Genomic DNA, 23,997 nt, shown 5'->3' with positions numbered 1-23,997 from the left:
CTGTTATTTACGGGCCACGTGAGCGCTGGGCGGGGGTCAGGCGGGCGGGGAGGCGCCCCCGAAGCAGGGGAGACAAAGGCTAGCAGAGCGCGCCGGGTGCGGCCGGGGGACGTCTCCCAGCTCCTGCGACACGTGCGCAATTGTGCCGGACGTGCCGCCGACTGAGAGGCTCTTCCACGATAGATCCAGTTCAAAGCCCTTGTAAAGGCAACGGCGTTTTTCTGGAAGCAGGCCTGGCAAGGGCCGGATTCCTGGGCTGCCTGAGAGCGGCCCGGGAAAGCGGAGGACTGTCGGGGCATGAGGGCTCCTTGGAAAGGGCGAGCTCCTGGTGTGCGTCTTTACACAGAGCCTCACGACCACCTCAGCACGTGAGAAACCGGACAGAGGCCCTTGGAGGGAGTACAGACCCCTTCCCAGCGGAGAAGCCAAGCAGCGAGCCTCTGACCGCTGACCTCCCCTCCGCAGTGCCCCGCGGCCTCGGTGGGTCCGCAGTGGTGGCCCCTCCAGGCCCGGGACTAGAGTGAGCACGCGCGTAAGGCGTGCCATGTCAGCGGGAGCCCGAAAGTCAGTGGTCAAAATAAATATCTTAATGTAATGCTGTAAACAATTAAAATTAGGGACCTTCCCCCCCCAAAAAAGCCCACGATGAACAAAATAGTAAATTCTAAATAGAGATGGGATCGGTACATTGCAGAGTCATTTTGGAGCCGGAGGTAAGAAAGAGGATCCCTACGGGTGAGCGGCGCTCCTCGCAGCGCACGCAGCTTGGGTCGGGGGTCCGGGAGCCCGGGCGCAGCGGGAGAGGATCGCGGGGTCGTAAGTCTCGGAAGTGGAGGCCGCCGCCGAGGCCGGGCTGGGGAGTGGACGGGTGGCCCTGGGGCCCGGAGGTGACAGCTCCGGAGAGCCGCTCCCCGGGGAACAAAGGCGGAGCGGAAGGCCGAGTCGGGGGAGGGAGGGACCCCGCGCGTCCAGCAGCCCTTGTTGCCTCGGTCGACCTGGAGTGGAAGAGTCGACCCCGCTGCCGCCGAGGCGCCGGGCGAGCCCTGTCATTCCCCGCTCGGTGGTTAATTCTCACTAACAAGACTTGGCAAGATGTCGGGCGAATAATTTTTGGCTTCTGCCTTGTCCCTACCGCGGCGCGCACACACCCCCTGCCCAAAGCGGCCTCTGGGAAATTAAATGCATAAGTAAAAGCGGGGGCGGGAAAAAGGCGACCTGACGTGGAAGGAGGGATGCAAAGAAACCTGAATCGGCCCTGGAGCGTATTAAATCCCTTATGCGTCGATTTCTCGGGGGTCTAGCTTCGCGTCAAATGTGGAGCCTAATTGTCATTTCCTGAGAAGACAATTCACACGAGTACAAGACGGGGTGAGGACTTTTCCAAAAGCCGAAAACGTCGGGTTTCCCTCCCCCCCCCCCCCGCCAATCAGGGTTAAATAAACATCTTTAGGAAGCGTGGAAGGAAGGGAGTGGCACTCCCGCCTTCCTCCTTGGGAACAACATTCCGGATTCAATTAATGCCTCCCTCTGGGTCGTAAAGCAACAAACTCAACACTTCACTTCTATTACTGGGCTTCGGGGCGGGAGGGCTTTCTCTTTCATCTTCTGAGTTCGGGGTTGCCCACGTTCCTCGGGAAACTGTAAGGCTGACTTAATGGTTTAGGATGAAAATCGATCAGGCTAAAGCAGAAGCTAATGTCTGAGGAATCGCAACAGAAAAAATGCCTGGCGAGCCGAACGCACTCCGGAAGCCTGGGACGAGGAGGGCCGGTTGGGCTGCGGTGCGGCGTTCCCCAGTCCCCTTGGGTACGTGGGGGAACCCTGCGAGGCTGGTAAGGGGGAAAGCACGCGGGTTAAAGAAGGATAAAATCTCAAAACCGAGCCCGGGCCTTCGCTAGGCCGGCTCCTCGGCTGGCGATTTTTTCCCCGCGGGTCGCCGCCGCCACCACCGCGGCGGGCTGCGGTGGCTGCACGGCGACTCGGATCTGGCTGGACGCGCGCCGCGGAGGCCGGGGAGAGGCGCCGCCAAGCTCCATTCAGAAAGTCCGGGCGCTGCCGCTCGCCCGCGGGTCGGAGGCCTCCTCCCTCTTCCTCTAGGTCTTGGTTTTATGAATGGGCCTGGCGGCGAGCGCCGCGCGCCCTGTTTACTCCGCTCTTTGTGACGTCGCGTCCCCGTGACCGGGCGCGAGCGGCCGGCACTCCATTCAAGCGCCGGGGCGGGCGGAGCGGGTAGGACCCGGGGGGCGGGGGGAGCCGCGAGGGGGCGGGGAGGGAGCGCGGGGGGCGGAGCGGGGCTCGCGGCCCGGAATGGAAAGAGGCGGGGCCCCGCGAGGTAGTAATGCATCTGCCCCCTCCCTGAGGAGAGAAGAGGAGCATTAACAAATCTATAAGCCGAGGAGAGGAAACTCTGGCTGAGGCAGAGCTCGGAGCTCCGGCGGCTCGTGGGGAACGGCGGCCGGGACGGCAGCGCCGGCGGCGGCAGGAGCAGCACCGCGGGCAAAATACAATAGAGGCGACCGCAGAAGGGAACCCTCGGTCCTCTCCCGTAAACACACTCCCCTGCACCACCACCTCCCCCTTGGCACCGTGCTGCCTGGCGCCCGAGGCCGCTCGGACTGCTATGTAACCGCGAAGCTGCGGGAGGAAGGGGACCGGGGAGAAGAGGTTCGGCCGTGGGAGCCCCTAGGGGCCAAGTTTGCGGCCACTTCTGCCCGCACCGTCCTTTAGCCCCCGCTCGCCCCTTCCTGCAGCCCAGCTGGCCCGGGCGTCCTTCGCCTCCTCGCGCGCCCAGCAGCCGCGGTTCCCGGCGACCATGGTGACGGTGGAGGAGCTTCGGGAGATGGACTGCAGCGTGCTCAAAAGGCTGATGAACCGGGACGAGAACGGCGGCGGCGCGGGCGGCAGCGGCAGCCACGGCGCTCTGGGGCTGCTGAGCGGCGGCAAGTGCCTGCTGCTGGACTGCAGACCGTTCCTGGCGCACAGCGCCGGCTACATCCGAGGCTCGGTCAACGTGCGCTGCAACACCATCGTGCGGCGGCGCGCCAAGGGCTCGGTGAGCCTGGAGCAGATCCTGCCCGCAGAGGAGGAGGTCCGCGCCCGCCTGCGCTCCGGCCTCTACTCCGCCGTCATCGTCTACGACGAGCGCAGTCCGCGCGCCGAGAGCCTCCGCGAGGACAGCACCGTGTCACTGGTGGTGCAGGCGCTGCGACGTAACGCCGAGCGCACCGACATCTGCCTGCTCAAAGGTAAACGCCGGCGCCGCCGCCGGGCGCGAGCTAGAGGGTCGATGCGGCAGGGCTCGGCGGCCTGCGCCTTAGTGGGCAGGAGAAGTGCCTGGAGGGACTCTTGCTGCGGGGTCGCCCCGCGCTCTCCTTTGTGCGTATTGGTTTCTGTGCGTTTGTGTGCAAGCGCGGGCTCATGAAGTCCTCAGAGACAGTGAGGGCTCCCGTCACCTGAAATTCCGGACCCTTCCCTGCGATTCTGAGTTTGTTTATAGCCACTAACGGTCTGGCCTTTCGGGCGAAGAGACTCAACTGCGTTGCCCACCTTCGAATCCAGGGAAGTGCTCCCAAGTGCCACAGTGCGGGAGGTGGGGGGCAGGTTAGGCCTGTTGGTTTGGCGTGTCGGGGCCCCACACTGAGTCCGACCCAGAGATCCCGAGGCGTGGGGAAGCGGGTAAAGGAGGGTGAGCGCCGGGATGGGATGGCCCTGCGGGTCCTACTGGAAACCAGCCCCTCGTAAATGCAAAAACGAAGGTCTTGCGGGGCATGGTGTGGAGCGATCTGTATCTCCTCTCCTGCTGCCCAACTCCGAGCTCCACCTGGAAGGTGGCCAGCCCCTCCCGCCTCGGGCTGGACCCAGGCTCCGGAGCGGGGGGCGGGAGGTCCGAGTATTGGGGGAATCGCAAGGCGGGACCGGGCCTCTTAAATTGAGGCAGCGGAGAAGTACGACCTTTTGTTCAGACTCGACTCTCAGATGGCGGCGCGCGCTTAAGTGCGAAACTCTTGGAGGGGGGAGGTCTTGTCAAATCCGCAAGTCGGAAACCCCGAAAGAGTCGAGGGCTACCCAAGTACCTGGAGGCACGGGGGCGCCGACAGCACCTGCCGGGCTGTGTCGGGCGGCCGGGAGCTGGCCTGTGGCTTGGGGCCCTGCTGCGCGGCACCCCTTTCTCCCGCGCCGCATTCCGCGCATTCCTTCGCCGGCGGCGGGTGCTGACTTCCGAAGCCGAGAGGCGTTTCGGACCCCGGCCATCAAAGAGCCTCCCCTTTCCCTGTCGGCGCCCCTGGCCCCCTCCCTCCTGCCCTGTCCTCTCCGGACCCGCTCACCCGAGAGGAAGGGAGATGGGGCGGGAGGCGCGGCGGAAACCTCTCCCCACCGCCTCTTCCAAAAAGCACAACAACACTGCTCAGAGCCGGCGGGCCGGGCTTGCCCCCACGAACAGCGGGGGGCTTTGTTCTCGGCAGTTGTTTCCTGGCCATTTGACCTGTCAGCTGCTGGGGAAATGCTGCTGTTGACCTTTGGTTGAACTACTAAGGCGATTTTGCTGATTTTTCTTTCTCTGCGAGGGCGGCCTTTGGCACCTCCGATGGAGCCCAGCGCTCCTCCCTGCTCCTCCCAGCGCTTTAAGGGAAAGTGCCAGGAAGGGCCTTGCACCGGAAGGATCGGCCGCTAAGCTGGGCGCGCGGGGCGCGGGGGCCCGGGGGCCCCGCCTGCCCTGGCGCCGAGCTGTGCCGGGAGCCCCGCGGCCCCGGGCCAGGTAGAGCGCCGCGGTGGGGTCCGGGCTCTTGGTGCTGGCGCTCGTGGTGAGGATGAGGGAAATTTCTCTGGGACGAAAGCCCCTTCGATGGCAGGGTCTGGCCGGGGTATTCTCGGTGCGGCGCTCACCTCGATCGCTCCTGACTTGGAGCCCGATCGCGCGCCTGCCTTCGCGGCCCCTGAACCCAGCACCCTTCTCGAGGTAGGGCAGACGCACGTGGAGCCTGGGTTCGTTTTGTTTTTCTTCCTGGAAGAAATCTGAATAGGACCGCCCTAGGGTTTCCGGGAGCGCAGATCCCGGGGAGGCAGATGGTTAAGGCTTCCTCCTCGGGCTCGCGGCTCCTCCCTGGTTCCCCCGAATCCCGCTGGGAGAACCCTGAGCCAGACCTGTACCGAGAGCCGCCCCGCGGACCGGCTGCCAGGCGCGAGGCAAATGCTAACGTGAAGGCTGCGTAGGACGGGCAGCCTCTGGACAAAACGACAGTCCCCTGGCGGTTGGCGAGATGCCTGGCCCACGGAAAAGGAGTATGTTAAGGGCTGTTTCCTCCAGAGGCCTGCACTGCCTCCTGTTGTCTGCCCTGATGCGGTCAGGGAGGACGTCCCGCTGCCTCGCAAAGTCCGCATCCTCTGAGGCTGGAAAGTGTCTAGGCCTGGACTGTGGGGTGGAACTTCTCTCTCTTCAGGAACAGGCCCCCCTGGGAGAAGCCAGGAGAGGTTCAGCTGGGTGTTTCTAAGCAAAGGGAGCCTGCCTTTGGAAGCAGCCGCCTAAAATTCACAGAGATGGGGGGGCTCCTTCCAGCTTGTTCTGCAGTGGTGGTAGAACATCTGAGATTAACTGGGTCATATTCTATTCAACTTAGCTCATGTTTCATTTCTGTGCTAAGCAGAGGTGGTCTGCACACTCTTCCTCCTTGCCGTCTACTGAAGAGGCATCCGTAGGGAGGGCAGAAAGACATTGGCGTCGTCTCCTCCCCCAGCGCTGTGGGAAGGTGCCTCTGGGGGAGGACAGGCACTCAGGCACTCTGCTCCTTGGAGAGGCCAGTGGAACAGCAGGAAGTGTGGCTCAGGGCAGGGGGCCTTGGGGGCAGAGAACTAAAGGAAAATAGGGGGAGACAACCCCCTTAGATTATGTTTAGTAAATGCCTGGATTGATTAGGGATTGGGTGATTTGGGTAATTTTTTTCCCACCGGAGTTGTTCCGTTTATCTTGCAGCCAACGGGCCTTTCTGTACGTCTCATTTCATGCGTGGTGCTGGGTGTGGAGTGAAAGTGGTCGGACGTTAAACCAGTGGGAGACTGATAGTTGATGTCTTTCAGCCTGGAGAGACAGCAAAAACAGCTGGGTATTTTCAGAAGTTCTTTTGCCCTTCCTGGCCACAGGCTATCAAATCCTACCCATTAATCGCATTTAAAAAAGCCTCTTTTTCTATTTTTGCCCCTTTGAAGGGCAGTTGGCTACTCATTGCAGGTAGTTAATAACTAATGCCACAAGAAAGAACTCATAGTTAAGAGAAAACTTTACGTACTATCAATGAAATACTATCTGGCCTTTACATTTCCTACTATTACTGAGGGTGTGCTAAAAGCAGTAACCCAAATCAGTACATTTTGTTGGTCTTTTGGCTAGTAAAAGCTTCCCATTGGGATAAACTTTTTTTTTCTTTTTTAGCTCATTTTATTTAAAATTCTGTAAGGCATTTTTATGGACAGTTTAGAAATTTTAGCTTTTCAGATTTTATTACAGTACACATCTCCTTTGAAATCCCTTTTTCTGTCCTTCATACATCCTTGGATAAGGGTTTTAGATAGCTCCTCCCATGCCACCTGCCCTGGGTCAGTAGAGAAAGACAAAAAGAGCATTTCCTTACCCTAATAGTAGTCTTTCTTTACCTCCCACATTCTCCAGATAACAAAGCAGTCTGTTAGGCAGAAAATCTCAGGTATAAAAACATTATCTTACTTTTCCTGCTATCTAAAATTCATCTCAGCCCATGATCTTTTTGAGAAATTGGGAAGATCAACTAGATACTCCAGCCTCTCCTTCCAGGTTGGAAGTCACCTACCCCATAGTCCCTAAGTCTGATCATACAGATTATACTTTCTGTGCAAACAGCCACTAAGGCCCATAATGAATGCTCTGGGTGGGGTTCAGGTGGCTGTCTTCTGTCTTTTCTCTCTCTGTGTCCTTTTGCACTGTCCATCCTCATTTCCAGGTCAGTGGCATCAAACACAGCAGAGTCCTGGGGGATGCTAAGGTTGAACATCTCTTTCATCCAAAGGCAAAAGGACTGGCTTTTCTCTTTGCAAACAGGATGCAATGCCCATGACAACCAAGAATTGTTAGAATTTTTAAAAAAAGAAAAAAGGTAGGCCTTAAAGGTAATTCTTAACCCCTAATATAAGGCCTTAAAAAATTAAAAGGAACAAAGCAAACTCACTACTCTTTGCATCATTTGAACTGGATGATTCCAACCAATAAAAGCAACTAAAGATAGGGTGTAATTAGGTGTAAATTAAGAGTGACTGATGGATCATCAGTAAGCCCATCACAGTTCCCTTGGACTTGTCCCGGATCCTTACAGGAAAGGTGGTCTGTTTCTGCCAAGGTGGGCTGCACAAAGAACTCAGAGAGGAGAAAGAGTGGCCTTTTTAAGGTGCCAAAGAAATTCCTTGAAAAAATCAGAACATCTGAAACCAGATAGCTGGTTTCTTTACCGGGAGGCAGTTCCCGTCTAACAAAGAGGAAGTTTGAGAGGAAGAAATGTAGACTCTCAGCGGAAGCAGGCTTGCTGAACGGAGCAGATAGCACAGAAGGACGGGGAGGGGCTGCAAACCAGGTCCAGCCTGAATGTGGCCTCCGGTGTCAGCCAGCTGGCCCCGGACAGAGGTCTTGGCGTGGAGCCCCGAGGTGAGAAGGCCACTTAGGTAAACTGGAAATACTGCTCAGCATTTATAGGGGCACTTACTAGGGCAACACCCACATCAAGGGCAGTTCGCAAAGCCAAAGGACCTTCAAATGTCCCCAGACTTGCCTGCTGGGCAGCATTTGCCTTGCACTTAAGCTGTCCCGAGAGAGCGAGGCCATGAGCCCTGTCTGTGAACAGGTGATATTCTGAGCTCAGAGAGGGTCATGGGGGAAAAACTGGCAGCCACGTTAAGATCCATGACCATCGTCACCAGCAAGAGACAGTCTTTCCCATCACAGACCCCGTTAGGAGTCTGTGAGACTCCCAGCACTACACCAGCCCTTTCCAGAGGGCTTTCTCACATATTCTCTCCTACCCCTGCAGGAGCAGGAGGCCAACCAGTTTTCCAAGTTCCTGTAAACTTTGAAAATTGTCTTGCTGTCTGTGCGAGGAAACGAAAAGAACACAGAATGGAACTGTAGATGTAGTTATTCCTCAAGGAAGTTGGGCGGAAAATTATAGTCCTTTCTCCCCCGCCCCCCAGACCCTCAAGTTTTAAAATGAAGATGAGAAAATGAGAGCTTTAAGACTAGAAGGTATATTATTAAATAAGAACATGAGAAAAACAGGTCAAAATTAGCGTATCTGTTACGGAATTACATGCAATGGGATGTAGGAAAAACCAGGTGGGAATCATTGGCACGTGTGTTGTGAAAATGTGTTCAGAAGATGGAAATACAGGTCTTGAGGCACCTGCTGTCAGTTTGTAGTTTGCAAATCAGTAGTTTGTGGACATTCAGGATTACAGAATATTGGAACTTAAAGATGATACTGTCTGGAATCCTTACATTTTTGAGGGTGGAAAACAGGGCTTAGAAGGGAGAATGTGTTAGCTGGGCTCCCACAGTCGGAGCTCGGACTCCTCCACATCTGTCTGTCCTGTGCTCCCTGCACATCTGCAGGGGTCACGGGGTAGAGCCCTCCCCACCGGGTCTACGATAGCAGTAAGCTTTCCCTCTCATGAGTTTTGGATAAAACTTGGACATCTAAATCTAGCTCTTCACTGAAAGGGCCGTGGCTGTGGTACCTGCACAGATGTGGGCTGGGAAGGGAGGCACCGAGGAGAGAGGACCAGGAGCCGTCTTCTTCAACCCCACCCGCCATAAGAAATTCGGTTTCATTTCTGCCATGACCCAGTATAGGGCTACTCTGTATACTTCTAGAGGATTTGAATTTTTTAAATGTAAAATGATCTGTGTGTTTATTACATAATTTGAGCTATTAAAGTAAATTTTTTCCCCAAGAGATGTAAGACATGAGTGGTACCCTCCAATAGCGCATCATCTGGCCAGGTGTCTGTAGGTAGCCCTTACACTGACGGGGCTCGTGCTGCACGCGGGCTGCAGTAAATGTAGTGTGTGAAGGGGAAGAAGAGCCAGCACGTGCCTTTAGCTGAAGTCCGTGTGACGGGGACCGTCACTCGGAAACCAGAGTGCCGTGAAATTATACCCTCTGTAAATGCAGTGCATTCAAGTAGTTTCTGTTCTAGTTCATTAAATATAAAAACGCTGGTCACGACTCCGCCATGACTACCTGGAGTTAGAAAGACACTGGTAAGAAGCAGAGTTCAGTGAAGTGTCCGCAGTGTCTCGTTCACATCCTTTCTGTCTCTGCATGAGAATTCTTTCTTCGCGTGATGAAACCAGCAGGCGAGCCCCCTAGAGAAGGACCACCAGGCAGGCAACAGTGGGCGAGCAGCAGGGTGGGCTCCTGATGTCCAGGTTCAGAGTGGCTGTGAGGCCTCTTCTGTGGGCTGAATGCTACCTTGCACCTCAGTTTCTGCTGTAAAACTGGGGCTAGGCTCGCCCTCCTCCGGGGCTGCTGGCTAGTTACCTGTGTGGGAAGAGCCTGACACATAATGAAGATTTCCTTTTAAGAGGAAACGTTCTATCGTTTTTATTAACACGAATGGGATACCTGGGTGTGGCCTGAATGGTCCCTGACCTGCACTCCTGTATCTGCACCGCCTGTCTGTAAGCTCCAGGCGCCCCCAGAGCACAGTCTACTCATCCTAGGTCCTGACCTGAGTGCAGCTCCTTAGCCACAGAAGGAGGTCCTTTGGTGATGCTCCTTGTAACTACCAGCCGCAGACTCCCCAAAGCTAGCAGTGGCTCAGGAGGGAAAACCTTTTCCATTGCTGCCACGTCAGGGACGCCACCCTCCCCTTGCTCCTGTCCCTTGAACGAATATGCTTCTTCACTTAGTTCCTTTCTGCTTGTTCTTTGAAAATCCCCCAGAGGGAACGGACTTTTCAGTAATAATTTTTCGGCTTCTTTGTAGTGAGCCTTTTCCTTTACCACTGCTGTCCCTCTGTCCTATTGTGAGCAGCCTCGGGTGACGACGAACAGCCCCCCTCAGGCCTGGTCTGGCCTCTGGGCCGTCTGCACTCTCCCCCACCCACCACACCCCCAGGGTCAGCCTTGGGCTCGGACCCCTCCCCTCCGAGGGTTCTGCTGCCCTCCCGCACCCCCAACTGACTGACGGTCGACCCTGGGAGTTGGAGATGTCCCTGACTGCGCAGGGGATGCAGGGCTCAGGAAGTGCCCAGTACCTGTTCTTCTGCTGTCTAACTGCCAGCTCTCAAGATGCCTATCGGAAAAAATACGTAAAGCCCAGGAGGAGAAAGCTGTCTGGGGTCTGAGAAGTTGCCAGTAAAGCTGGAGTCCCCTGTAGGTGCCAAAAAAGGAAACCTCCGTTGCGCGTCTCCCTGAGGCCAGGTGCAAGAGCACTGATTGTTGCAGTCAGTCCTCACAGGAGACCCCCAGCCTGGAAGTTTCATCACATCTTATAGATGAGGAGGAGGCTCAGTGACGGCCCCAGGCTGCAGAGCCGATGACTCACAGGGCTGGCATTCAACCAGACCTGGGGGTCTGACTGGCTCTTTCAGGACTTCAGTCTGGTGCCCTGTCCTGTGCCTTCTCAGCGGCAGGAAGAACATTCTCTCCAGCACTCTGAGCTTCCTCGGCTTCTGCAGCTCTTCCTCTGTGACCTTGGAGCCTGGCCCTGGCCCTCCTGTGACTCCGCTGGCCCGCCTGTCTAGGCGATGAGCTTTTGGAGGGCACCACTCATGCCTTACATCTCTGAAAAAAAATGTATCTGAATAGCTCACATTATGTAATGAACAGATCATTTTACTTAAAAAAAATTTCAAATCCTCTCGAAGTCTAACGAGTGACACGTGCTGGCTTTTCCTATGGATGAGCAACCTCAGTTTGTTGACTGACCCACTTCTCCTTCCACTTTCTCCAGAGGGCAGCATTTCTGGAAGTTTCCCATCCCAGGCGCCCATCATAGGGTCTTCAGCTAAAGGCACTTGCAGGCTCTTCCTCCCCCACCCACTGCGTGTGGGGCAGCGGTGTTTACAGCTTCACAGGGAAGAGGGGACAGATGGGGTGATTGTGGGAGGCAGGCTGCTCCCGTGACACAAGTCCACTAAGGCCACTAGCACATCTGAAGCGGGTGGTACCAGCCCCTCTAGCAGGTTTTCCCTCCAGGGAGGCTGGTCCTTCTGACTCAGCGCGGTCTGGGACCAGAGAAACATCCATTTATAGCCTGAGGGGGGGCGGGACTAGGAAGCCTCCAGTCAGAGAGGAAAAAATGTCTGCCCTGTTTCTGGAAGCCTTATGATGTGGCGGACATCATATTCTTCCCTCTCCAAAGCGGTCCTTTCTAGGGTTGGGATTCGGGGCAAGCAAGTGACTAACTGTCACATGTTGGAAAACTGCCTTGAACACTGGCGATCGGGAACAGTGGCACCCACCCTACCGCTTAGTCACAAAGACCTAACGGGCTGGCTGCCTACATGACCCTCAGTTGGGCGGTCGTTCCACAACCTGCAGACCCTAATGAATTCATTTATGATCCATTTTTGGTCCAACAGAAAACTGCAAAATAAAAATACAAGCAGGGCCAAACCTTGACAATAGATGGTAAGTTTCCTGCCAAGTAAAGTCCCAGAGATCACAAGAAAAATCAGAGATACAGGCTGAATGTGTCTCTCCTTAGTGTGTTTCCCTGCCCACCACTGCCCGCCCCCGCCCAGCCGGCCCTTTCCTGGATGGCACTAACACTGTTTCACAGAAGTTGGCCGTTTATCTCTTTTTTACTTAAACGACCTCCCTTCCCCGGAAGATGATCCCGCAGAGAACCATTCTAGGGCTTAGCACCTCTCAGGTCAGGAAATCCTCCCTTGCCCCAAACCTGTATGTAGCGAGAGGGATTTATTTAGATTTAAGCCCATTTCCTCTCATTTTGGCCCCATGTCTGCATAACAGCTGTTCATGAGGCCTTGAAATTGGCATCTGTTCTGTTGCTGAGGTCCATAAGGGCCAGTGCCAGGGTAATAGTTTTTATTCTCTCCCATGTTGGAGAACCTCTCTAAAAGAAGGGCTGGAGGTGAGGAATGACATCTTTGTAGGTCCCAGGGCCCAGCTGTGGGCTGCCTTAGTGCTCGTGGAAACCCCCAGTGGCTATTCCCTCTTTCTTTGTCATCACTGTAAAGAAAGCCTCCCTTCTTCATTTCCCCCGCACATCCTCCTTTGTGTATCTGCATCCCAAACCAAAGTCTTGTCCCTAAAGCTTTTCTTCCAGGCTTCAGGATGCAGTCTTGGACGAATGTAGTCTCTGCATCTCTGGGCAAAGGGTCTCCGTAGCCATGCTCTCTGGGCCCACAGCGCCACCCAGTGGTACATGTAGGTGCAACCAGCCCCAGCTTCCCAACAGTAATCCTCAGTCAGGGGGAGGATGCAAGTTCTGTCTGATTTCCTGCTAGTTCAGTGACCCCATTAACCCCAAGCATCTTTTCCTTTCTCTCACAGGTGGCTATGAGAGGTTCTCCTCCGAGTACCCGGAATTCTGTTCCAAAACCAAGGCCCTGGCAGCCATCCCACCTGCTGTGCCCCAGAGCACGGCCGAGTCCTTGGACCAGGGCTGCAGCTCCTGCGGCACCCCGCTGCACGACCAGGTGCGCAGAGTTCTGCATGTCAAAGGCCTTGGACGCAGTGCCTCAGTCTGGGGAGAATGAGTTGAACCCTGAGTACTGGGGTGCGCTGTTAGGTGGAGTCCATTATTCCTTGGACTTCTTCCCCTTCCCTCTCTTATTATCCTCACTTAAGAGAAGAATATAAAGATATACGTCCCTGACTTAGCCTCTGGAGTTATGTGCAGACATGCAAGGAGGCCAGACGTGTGTGGGCTGCTCTGCAGGAAGCTGAGACCCCAGCCCCAGTTCCCAACATACGAGCTGTCCACCCCCCCCCACGAGCTAATCGTAAATGCTAAATGGACGTAAATGGTCAGCCAACTCTCCTCCCAAGAAAACCAGCTTATGCCACTACATTCTTACAAGCCCACCCCTTCCAGCCATTCCCCTTAGATGGAGACGGAGTGAATTTATGGAGTCCAGCAACCCCACTCCCCAAATCCCAGATCCCTTGTGTGGATCTGACCCAGGAGAATGTCATTAGGGAAGCCAACATTACCTCATTTTGCCAGGATCCCTCCTCTTGTCTGTGGGGCCAATGTGGTGTCTGTTTTTGTTGTGCCGAGTGAAGACGGATCCGACCAAATAAGTACCCAAGCCACACAACAGGTAGCTTAGTGGTAGCAGGTGTACGCTCGTCACATCACAGTGGGGCAGGGCCAGCTTCATTTGTCACGGGGGAGGTGAGCTGCTTGAACCAGCAGGTGGGGCCCACAGCAGAGCATAAAGGCCAGGGAAGTCCCACTGAGCCCATCGCTGCCTCCCGGAGCCCCAGCAGGACACAGGGAAACCTGGAGGGGCTGGACCCACAGGCAGGTGAAAGCTGAGGGCCCGTGAAAGCCCACCTCAGGCTGCCTTCCCTCTCCCCGTCCCACCACCCCAGCCCTCCGCCCGGTTGTCTTACACTTCTGATGTTTGGCGGGGCGGGCTTTGTTTTCCCTTTCTGGTGCAGGGCGGTCCCGTGGAGATCCTTCCCTTCCTCTACCTCGGCAGCGCCTATCACGCGGCCCGGAGAGACATGCTGGACACCCTGGGGATCACGGCCTTGTTGAACGTCTCCTCCGACTGCCCGAACCACTTTGAAGGACACTATCAGTACAAGTGCATCCCTGTGGAGGACAACCACAAGGCCGACATCAGCTCCTGGTTCATGGAGGCCATCGAGTACATTGGTAGGCTCCCTCTGGCCAGGGTGCTGGGCCCAAGGGCAGGGTGCTGGGTCCAAGGCCAGGATGCTGGGCCCCAGGCCAGTGCAGGGAGTATGGGAGGGAAGAGGGAACCACTTGTAACTGTATGTCGAAGGATGGACTTAGGAAGGGCTATATCCGGGGGTGCCTGTTTCCCCTCCTCAGTAGGAAGGCTTGCCCGTGGGGTGCTATGTCGGGCAGGGACAGAATGATGGACTTACACAAACCGCACAGAGCCAAGAACCTTTTTCTTGGACGTCCCAGGTGCCAAGAGAATAATACATTGTGGATGGGGAGGAAGACAAAGGGAGAATTGGGTCATTGCTTTTGTTCCTGCAAACGAAAAAATCCTTTGACGTGTGCCGGGATTGCACCGGCTTTAGCAGGCATATTTCCTAACCTAGTACGCTTGTTCGCTTAAGTCTCCAAAATACCCTAGAAGGGGTGGAATTCTAGAGTCCCTCCCCCGTGGATTTCCTCCCCGCCCGGCCTGGGAGGGCTGTTCCTTAAGTGGTTCGGCGGGAGGGCCCCACCCCCCTTCTCGAGTCCTCCCCCAAAGCCTGGTCCAGCTGAGGCCACGTGCAGCCGCCCTCAGGGCAGGATGGGGACGCGCGGGCACTAACGGCGCGCCGCTCGCTCTCTGCCCCAGATGCGGTGAAGGACTGCCGCGGGCGCGTGCTGGTGCACTGCCAGGCCGGCATCTCGCGCTCGGCCACCATCTGCTTGGCCTACCTGATGATGAAGAAGCGCGTGAGGCTGGAGGAGGCCTTCGAGTTCGTCAAGCAGCGGCGGAGTATCATCTCGCCCAACTTCAGCTTCATGGGGCAGCTGCTGCAGTTCGAGTCGCAGGTGCTGGCCACGTCCTGCTCCGTGGAGGCCGCCAGCCCGTCGGGGCCCCTGCGCGAGCGGGGCAAGGCCACCCCCACCCCCACGTCGCAGTTCGTCTTCAGCTTCCCGGTCTCCGTGGGGGTGCACCCGGCCCCCAGCAGCCTGCCCTACCTGCACAGCCCCATCACCACCTCCCCCAGCTGTTAGAGCCGCTCGGAGCCCGCCCCCCGCAAACCAGTCGGCTCGCAGCCCAGGTTGGGTGCGGCCCTGTGCGGGCAGCAGGTCGGGACTGACCCGCAGAGGCCCGGCGACCAAGCTCCTCCCATCCATCTCTCCTTGGCCAACCGTGGGGCCAGCTAGAATGGCAATAAGGACCTCGAATACATATTTAACGCAAACAAACAAAACACTCCAACTTAGAGCAATAATGGCTTCCTCGGCAGGCAGGGAAGACCTGGGTTTTGGTTTGTGTGTCAGTTTTACTTTTCAGATAGGAATTTCTTACCTCATTTTTTTAAGCAGTAAGGCTTGAAGTTAGGAAACCCACAGATCCTGGCAAATGTGCCCACCCAGTTTTATTTAGGGGGAGGGGGAGGGGGGAGGGCACGGAAGAGAAGGGACAAGATAAAAATGAGTTTGCCAGAAGTGCCTGGTTCTGTGTGCTCGGTCCTTTTGTTGTTGTAGTTAACAGGATTTTTTTTTTTTTAAAGAAATCTTTTAGGACATGGTTTTCCTTCAGTCACCACCAACGGGTGAATTATTATGCTTAATAATAAATAAAAGTATTTATTAAGAATTTCCTCAGTATGTGAGTACAAAGTGTCTAGTGATACTGAATTTAGAATATATTTATGTTAGTGTGGATCAGCGGAGCTCAACAGCATGCAGACGTCACAGCAGATCAGCTTGCATTTGTTACCGCTGAGAACCGGGCAGGGTGAAGTGGGAGGAGGAGGGAAGGAAGGGACTGTTTTTTTGTTACAGTCTCCCTGGGTTTCCGCGGGCGGTTGGTTCCAGCATCCCCTCCTTCCATCGCAGATACCCAAGTCCGTGGATGCGCAAATCCGCTGATTCCGCATCCGCGAATACTGAGTGTGGGCTGTACTTTTGAAGTTGGTTCTTGGGCACATGGACCACTGATGCGATTTGAAATCACAACAATACAGCCGTTTCTGATGATCAATAACTCAGTTTGGCGGCAGAAGCATTTTTCTCATAGACCTGAGAACTTGTATATTGTCTGTGATAAATGCTAAATCACATAAGGTGCTCCTAAAAAAAATTAGGTGCAGTTCAGATTTTCCTGCAGTGAATCATCGGGGAAGGCCATTGGGGAACCCAGCTAACGAGAGATAGACCTGAAACGGATCCTTTTGGAAGTGGAAGCACCATCTTTTTTCTCTTTTGTGTAAATTGGGGTTTTTAATTTCAGAGGGTTTGCTTAGAATGAAGCACACCAACAAATCCTTGCATTCTTAAAATCCCTGGCGTAGGTGAATATTTTTAAAGGCCATCTTGAATAAAAAGAGGGGAGTGGACACCCCATTTGAGGTGCCATGGAAGCAAAAGAGCGTAAGGAGTTGGGCAGACTCTTTGCGGGGGAGCTGGCTGCAGGGCTTCTGTGACAGGCACCTGGGGCACTTGAGTGCTATCTTAGAATCCTTTCTGGGGATAATGCCATTTTCAGGGGCCTTTCCAAGTGGAGGAATGGCTTTTGGGGAAAGAAGGAAGTGGGTTGGGCTTGGGGGGAGGGAAGAGGGAACAAACCACGTGTTATTTACTTTGTAGTGTTGTGGAAGTGTTGTTACCCAGTGCCAGGTTAGAGGTAATTCCAAACTTGTCTAGAAAGGAGAGCATGCTTTTTGGTTTTGTTTTTGGGTTCTTTTTAGTCCACTGAGGACCTAAGCGATGCACATTCTTGCTTACCCATCAAGCCTCAATGTCAGCATAGTGTTGGGATACTCCTCATCCCACATCCCAGACAGGACCAGGTTCTTTACATTTCCTTCTATAGACATGAACCTGTGTTGGCATCATTTGGGTGTGGTCAGAGTTCCTGCATCCTGTTTTTAGAGAAGCCCGAGGCCCCCTCCTTCTTCGGGAGCTGCTTGGCTGAATCATTAGGGGTGAGGCATGGAGGGGTCGGGGTTCCTGGACACTGGGCCTATTTAGAAACAGCACAGTTGGATGTTGCCACTTTTTCCTTGATTCCTGGAAGTCACTTCATGTTTTGTGATAAATGAGGTCAAGTGGGTTGTACAGTAGAAAAAGTGTGGATTCCAGCAAGCAGATAGGCCTGCAGGAAGGACTGCTTGAGGGGGGAGGGAAAGTAGCTTAGAAGAGAGTCACTTTTTACAGAATGAGTGTACGTTTGCCAAAACCTGTGCATCCTGCTTTCCCAGACTGGATTCCAGCTACCCAGGACCCACCCTAGCCAGGTCTTTTCCCTGCTTTCCAGTTCAAGTCTTCTGTCACAACATCAAACCACTATTTTTAAAGCCATTTACTTTGTATTCAGTAACAGCCCCCAAACTCTTAAAAATCAAATAAGAAATTGGCTGGATTGGAAACAGGGATTTGGGGTCACTATTCTCCCATCAGAAGCCTCTTTGATGACTTGGAATAGCTGTAATGAAGACAACACCGCAGAGTCCGTCCAAATGGCCAATGGGTTTCCATAGGCGTCTCTCCCATGGAGTGATTTCTGGTGACACGAAATTTCTGTCGCAACTGGAAAGCGTTGCCACTTTCACCAGTGATCAACTGTCCTGTTGACAAAGGCAGTACGTTCACTGGATCTTCTTTAGAGACGAGAATTCTGCTGGTTCCCCCCCCGGCATCTCTGTGTGACCCAAGGTTGTTGGTGGAGCCTCTTCTGAGCAGTATCTGGCTGAAGCCGCCTGTGAGCCGGTGGCCGGGAGCTCCCAGCCTCAGTCGTGGCCTCCTGAGGCCATTTCCCTCAGCTGCCCATCCTAGCCTGATTCAAGAGAGTTACCCACAAGGTTGGGAAGCCGTGAGAAAAAATGTAGATTCCTTGGGAAGATGGGCCAAGGGAGGTGGGATGGGTGATTCAAACGTGAGGGGAAGGGTCTGTGAGACAGGAGGGGCCACCGAGCCTTCAGTTGGTAAAGTGGTGCTTCGCCCTGGCTGCCCTGTAAGCCTCAGCTGGGGAGCCTGGAAACCCTACTCGCAGGTGATCCCAGACCAAGTACAGCAGGATTTCTGGAGGAGGGACCCAGGCATCAGGTGTCAAAGCTCCCCAGGTACTTTCTGTGCATAGCCAAGTTTGGGAAATTACTTTCTGGATGGCAGGGTGCTCTTGGAGGCTGGGTCTTGATTACACAGAGCAGGCTTGTCTGGCCGAAACCACAGCCAGAGGTTTGTCACTAGTTTAGTGTGGTCTCATGGGCCAGTCCCAGCTCCACTGAGGGACAAGATGCTCTCCGTCAGGAGCTCGGGGGGCATATGACCTGAACGAGGCGTCCTTTCACGAAAGTCAGCTGATCTGTGGAGCGTTGTTAGGGAACTGAATACAGTGTCTGGATGTTGATGTTCTTCCTTGAAATTTTCCTTGTCTATCAAGAAAGATGGAGAGTGTCACCTCTTTGAAGAGGACCCTGCCCTTCCTGAGAATTTGAGTCATAAGAGAAAGAGGCTTCTTCAAGACAGAGCAATGCAATACTTGTAACTTCTGTAAATAGCCCCATCCTTAGAGTGATGTCATTTCTACATTTGATATGCTTGTGTTTCTGTAGGATGTATATAGTTTAGGGGATTTTTTTTTTTGTTTGGTTTTGTTTTTTAGAAAAGTCAACATGTCTATTTTTATTTATTGCTTGAAAAAAAGATCATTTGAAGAAAAATAAATACATTTTCAACCACCTCTGGCTTGGTTTATCCTTTCCTGAAAAACTGTGCTGCTCTGATGACTTGGAAGATCTGGGTCATTTGCTAATCTTGTGCAGTGTGTACCATCTCCCGTGGAGATGGACTAGTCAGATCAGCGAGTTCCCTAAACACCACTCAAGGACGGTGACAGGAGAAGGCTGATGGGAGTCTCTAGGAACCTGATTTCTCTAGTCAGAGAGACAAGACGTGAAAGATGAGAGACAAATGCCCTTCATCTGAGAGTTTCCATGCCAAGCACAGGATGGAGGGATAGGATGGTTCCCAGGTGGGAGAAGTCAGTCTTAAACAGCTTAAAGGACAAGTGACGAGGGCTATAACCAAAGATTGTGCAAGGAGTTATCCCATCACTAACAAGGGGCTCCAGCCTGGCTCACAGAATCTGAGGAAATCTTATGGACCTCATGTTCCCTCATGTTCTGCAGCGTGGAAATAGCAGCATGCTTCCAGATAGAAGAAATAAGCGGATGGAGATGATATGTCGGTGGTTCCCCAATGCTGATCTGGGCATTGCTTCTATTAGATTACATTGGCACAAATTTCCCAAATTGTAAACCAAAAGCAGGTGAGTAAACACGCATTTCCACTGTGGTGGTGTTATTTAACATTATTTTGGAAACACTAGCCAATGCAATTAGCAAGGGAAAGAAATGAGGTATACAGTTCGGAAAGTGGGAGGCCAAATTATTTGCAGATGATATGTACCTGAAAAACACCAAGGAATAATTCGAAAAACCATCAGAAAGGAGAGAATTAAGCTAGTGGTTGACTGTACACGTAACATGAAAAAATCAATAGCTTTCCTATATGAATATATCAGTTAAAAATAAAATAGAAGTAATAGATCCCGTTTACAATATCAGCTTAAAGATAAACTGCCTACAGTAAACTTTACCAGAGATAGGCAAGACCTAGCTGATGGACATGGTAAAGCCCTACCAAGGGACATGCAAGAACACCTGAAAAAAGCCAAAGGTCATACTGTGTTCTTAGATAAAAAAACTCAGCATTGAAAAGGTATTATTTCTCCATAAATTAACCTATACACTTAATATGATATCAATCAAAACACCAAAAGGATTTGGGAGGAACATGGCAAAATGTTCCTGATTTCACCTGGAGAAACATGTGCAGAAATATGAAGGAAAATGGAAAAAAAAAAGGGGGGGAGTCACAAGGTTGGCGGGGGCGGGGTAAGATTTATATCCTTTTATACTGGGCATCTATCACTATTGTGATTAAAATAGTTTTAAAATTTTCATAGGAGATTATTTTCAAAATAGAGATTCTTGGGCCCATCTAAGACATTGAGTCTGAGACTTCACAAACTCGCACAAGTGATTCTGACTTACAGCCCATTTCAGGACTGCCTGATACAGCTTGACCTCTAGAGCCTCCCTTCCCTTCAATCCCTTGCGGTTACAACAACCCACAGCCGGTAATTGTTCTGATCACATCACTATTATTGTAACAATTTACCCAAGAACTTAACTGTGTAAACCAACAACCATGCTATTTTGCTCAGGAATTTGGGAGATTACAAAGCTGGGAAAGGCTCTGCTGGGTGGGGTCTCTCCTGTGGCCAGTGTTGGCTGGGCGGCTGTCATCTGGGGGTTCAGTCGGGCTGGCCATCCAAATGGCTCGTTCACATGACTGGCAGTTAATGCTGGCTGTCAACTCACAGACTCACGATTCAGATGTGACTGTCGCTTTGACACGCACCCTCTCCAGCAGAGCCGTCAGAGTCCATACAAGACAGGTCAGAGCTCCAGCGAGAGGATTCCAGCCAGCAAGGTGGACGCTCCACCCCCTTCTAGGCTCTGGTTTCAGAAGTCACAGGGCATCACTTCCTCTCGACTATATGAGTTGTAGCAGTTTCACACCTGCTCAGATTCAAGGGGAGGCAAGCCAAACCTTGCCTCTGGATGGAAGGAATGTCAGAACTTCATCGCAGCCATTCTTTAAAACCACCACACCAACAAACAGTTACCTAGGAAACCTGAAAATGCAAATTTCACCCCTAATCCAGAGACATTGGTCATCCAAGATCTCATCCAAGGACCAAAACACAGCTTTCAGCCGCCATGCATACTGCCTGCTTATGCTATTGGTCCCATGTGATCCAGGAAGCATCACAAGAAAAACCTAACCTTAAGTAAAGAAATGCTGGGACGTGGAAAGCTGAAAAAGCATATTCTGAGGAGGAAGTAAAGGCGGGAGCATTTGAAGTCAAGGGATTTCAGCCCCCCTGCCCCCTGCCCCCATGAGCGCTTACCTCAAGTCTGTTCAAGTAGTACCTTTTTACATCCATGTCCACCTGAGGTGTGTTTCCTGCTGCACAGTGAGCAGCACAGGGAGCAACTGAGTGCACAGGACGAACAGTTAGAGAAAATTGTTCTAGATCCTCCACCACCACAAAACAGAGCTACTGAAACCTTGTGTCTGGTGGCCGGGCTGGGACAGGTAGACAAGGGTCTTACCCAAGGTCTCCGGGTAAGACAGACACATCCCCATGAGCTCCTGCTAAGTTCTTTTCCCTGGATCTTTGGGGGCATGTGGAGTTATGAGGCTGGGGAGGTTTAGACTGGGATCTTCATCCAAGGATGTCAGAAGCGAGTAACATCCATCACGCGGGCACACATCTGCCACCTCCCAACAATGGGTCTTCGATAAGAGCTGAGTAGGACAACCCAGCTTAGACCTTCTCATCCCACCAACACAAAAGAGCTCTGTCTACAGAGCAAGGCCCACACAAGTTAGCTTCCTAGTTGCAGTTGAAGAGGGGAAGGTGCAGACTTTGTGGCAGGAGAAAGAACAAGAGAAATGTGCTAATCTTGAGGAGTGGGAACCTTACCTAACGGGAAAAATGTTGTCTTTTGGGTGTCCTGAGTTCTGACCAGCTGGATGGGCCTCTTCTCTTCTTGGGAGAGAGAGTCTGGATGGACAGGTTAGAAACAAGGCTAAAGGGACAGTGGCCCCAGGACCCAGGTGTCAAAGTCGTGTGCACTTCATTGCCCAGGAATTGGCAAAGGACCCATGGGAGTTCCAGGGATCCCACTGCTGACAGCACAGAGAGAAGAGAGAGCCCCGGCGATCTTCTGGAAATGGTGCTTGAGTCTGGTGAAAGCAGGGAATCTATTCTTAACCAGAGCAGTAGCTGAGGAAACTGGCTCTCCCACTAGTTGCCATAGGGAAGTTCAGTGGAAAAGCTCCTGAACGTGACCTTGGGGTTCCAGGCACCTCCATCATCGTGTTCCCAAGCTGACTCTGCGTTACCACTTTGGGTGGTTGTACAACTCATAAATTTGGTAAATTTACTAAAAACAAAACAAAAACAAACAAAAAAACTAAAAAAAACAACAAACCCCTGACTTTTACACTTAAATGGGTGAATTTTATGGTATGTAAATTATATGCCAATAAAGTTGTTCAATGATTAATACATGAAAATACACCAATACATATATGCACTACCCCAAACTTCAAAGAACACAAATACATACAAGGAAAAATAGAAGCTCCTCCTTCTCCATATCCCTACCCTACATCCCACTTTCTTTTACTTTCAATAACCAAAACGAGCCATTTGGTGCAATTACTTCAAGACTTTTATTTATATATTTTTTAAATTTGTGTGTTTGACAGTGCAGGGGAGCAGAGCTTGCCACCCCTAAGTGTCTTCTTGCCATGCAGATTATTTTGAGCTGGAAATAATCAAGGAACAAAAGACCCAGCAAAAAGCTTTGACCTTCCCCCTAAAGAATGCAGACAGAGGACCTGTTCCAGGAAGGGGGCATCACCGTAGATAACCTAGGATGAACCAGGTGTGTAGACAGGGAGAAACCCAGCAAAGTCTGTTTGTTAAAATTCCTGGGTCCCATTGTCTCTGCAAGCCCAGCAAATATTTATTTCCCAAACATTTGCTTTTCCATCTCCATATAAATTGCCTTCCTCCCCTTTGAAATTCCAAGTCACTACCCCCAACATCCTCTTTAACTTTCGCTGAAGATGGTCTCTAAGGTGAGGGGTTCAGCCGCTTTGGTGAGTTACTCAGTTTTCCTGGGTCTCTCCCATGGATACATGTCATTCAGCCTTTGTGTGATTTTTCTCCTCTTAATCTATCTCATGTCAATTTAATTCTCAGACCAGCCAGAATAACGTAGAAGGGTAGAGGAAAATTTATTCCTCCCTGACAACAATATTTGAGATGTTAGCCAAGTCAATTATTTCAAATATTTCAAAGATGTTCAAAAAGAATGTACAGTCTCTGCTTTTGGGTACAAAGTTCTATTTATTTGTGAAAATCATGTTAGTTAAATATGATATTCAACTCCCTGATATTTTCATTTTTATTTTGTCAGCTTCTTAGAGGAATGTATTAAAAATATGAGGAGGACTTGATAAAGTCAGAATCATAGTGGAAGATTTTAACAGTTTGTGTTTTCTCTGTTCTGATGTTGCCTTGCATACACGAAGTCGTAGTCATGCTTGTTTCGGCTTCTTGTGCCTCACAGGTGATGCTTCTCGTGTTCCGTGTCGTGTTCCGTTCTACTTTGTCTGGAATCAATAATACCATGTCTTCATTCATTTGGTTACCACTTGTCTGGTATGTATTTTATTTTATTTTATTTTATTATTTTATTTATTTTTAGAAATTCTTCTATATATTTTCTTTTTTAATAAGGGAGTAAGTCAAAAATTATCTGCACTCTGGCTGTAGAGTTTATAGAAGTTTTAGAGTGCAAATAATTTTTGATTCACCCTTGTATTTATTTATTTATTTATTTTGGCTGCGCTGGGTCTAGTTGTGGCACGTGGGATCTTTAGTTGTGGCATGTGGACTCTTAGTTGCAGCAGGTGGGATCTAGTTCCCGGACCAGGGATCAAACCCGGGCCCCCTGCATTGGGAGCTCGAAGTCTTACCCACTGGACCACCAGGGAAGTCCCTGGTATGTCTTTAAACGTCTCCTTTTTATTTTAAGTAACAGTTGGGGATTTATCTTTCAATCATAGAGAACGCTTGGCCATTAAGTGATAGAAATATGACTGTAGATTTATCGGTTGAATTCTGTAATGAGGCTGAAAGTTGATTCTGGATATGTGTTTACAACAGCGTCACCACATGTAAAATATAATGCATGGCTTTCAGGAGATTCAGCAAGAGAAGCCAAGAGACGTTCCCCAACCCACACCTCCGCCACCCCGTCCTCTTCATTTCCATCTCCCAATGGAAAAGATTCTCTTCCAACATTCTGAGCAAATGGGCAAAAACAGCAGAGGCGCCAGCAGAATTGCACATTTACAGTTCTGTCATCACCACCACCACTTCTTTCACTTCTAAGATGATTGTGCCTGCTTTTAAGTTTCCAAACAG

The 23,997-nt window shown here is 52.1% G+C and overlaps 1 protein-coding gene across 1 annotated transcript; it reads left to right on the top strand.

Annotated features, from left to right (window-relative positions):
• The first annotated feature begins 1,548 nt into the window (after positions 1-1,548).
• DUSP4 (dual specificity phosphatase 4) lies at positions 1,549-18,588 on the top strand. Its single transcript, XM_057697845.1, has 5 exons — positions 1,549-2,229; positions 2,361-3,245; positions 12,539-12,684; positions 13,655-13,874; positions 14,539-18,588. The coding sequence occupies exons 2-5, from the start codon at positions 2,813-2,815 to the stop codon at positions 14,922-14,924; spliced, it is 1,185 nt and encodes a 394-aa protein (XP_057553828.1). The 5' UTR covers positions 1,549-2,229; positions 2,361-2,812; the 3' UTR covers positions 14,925-18,588.
• Positions 18,589-23,997: the final 5,409 nt, after the last annotated feature.

The sequence above is a fragment of the Hippopotamus amphibius genome, chromosome 10 (assembly GCF_030028045.1).
Source record: "Hippopotamus amphibius kiboko isolate mHipAmp2 chromosome 10, mHipAmp2.hap2, whole genome shotgun sequence".
NCBI lineage: Eukaryota > Metazoa > Chordata > Mammalia > Artiodactyla > Hippopotamidae > Hippopotamus > Hippopotamus amphibius.
The sequence above is the reverse complement of the archived record's forward strand: the minus strand, read 5'-3'. Positions and strand labels throughout refer to the sequence as shown.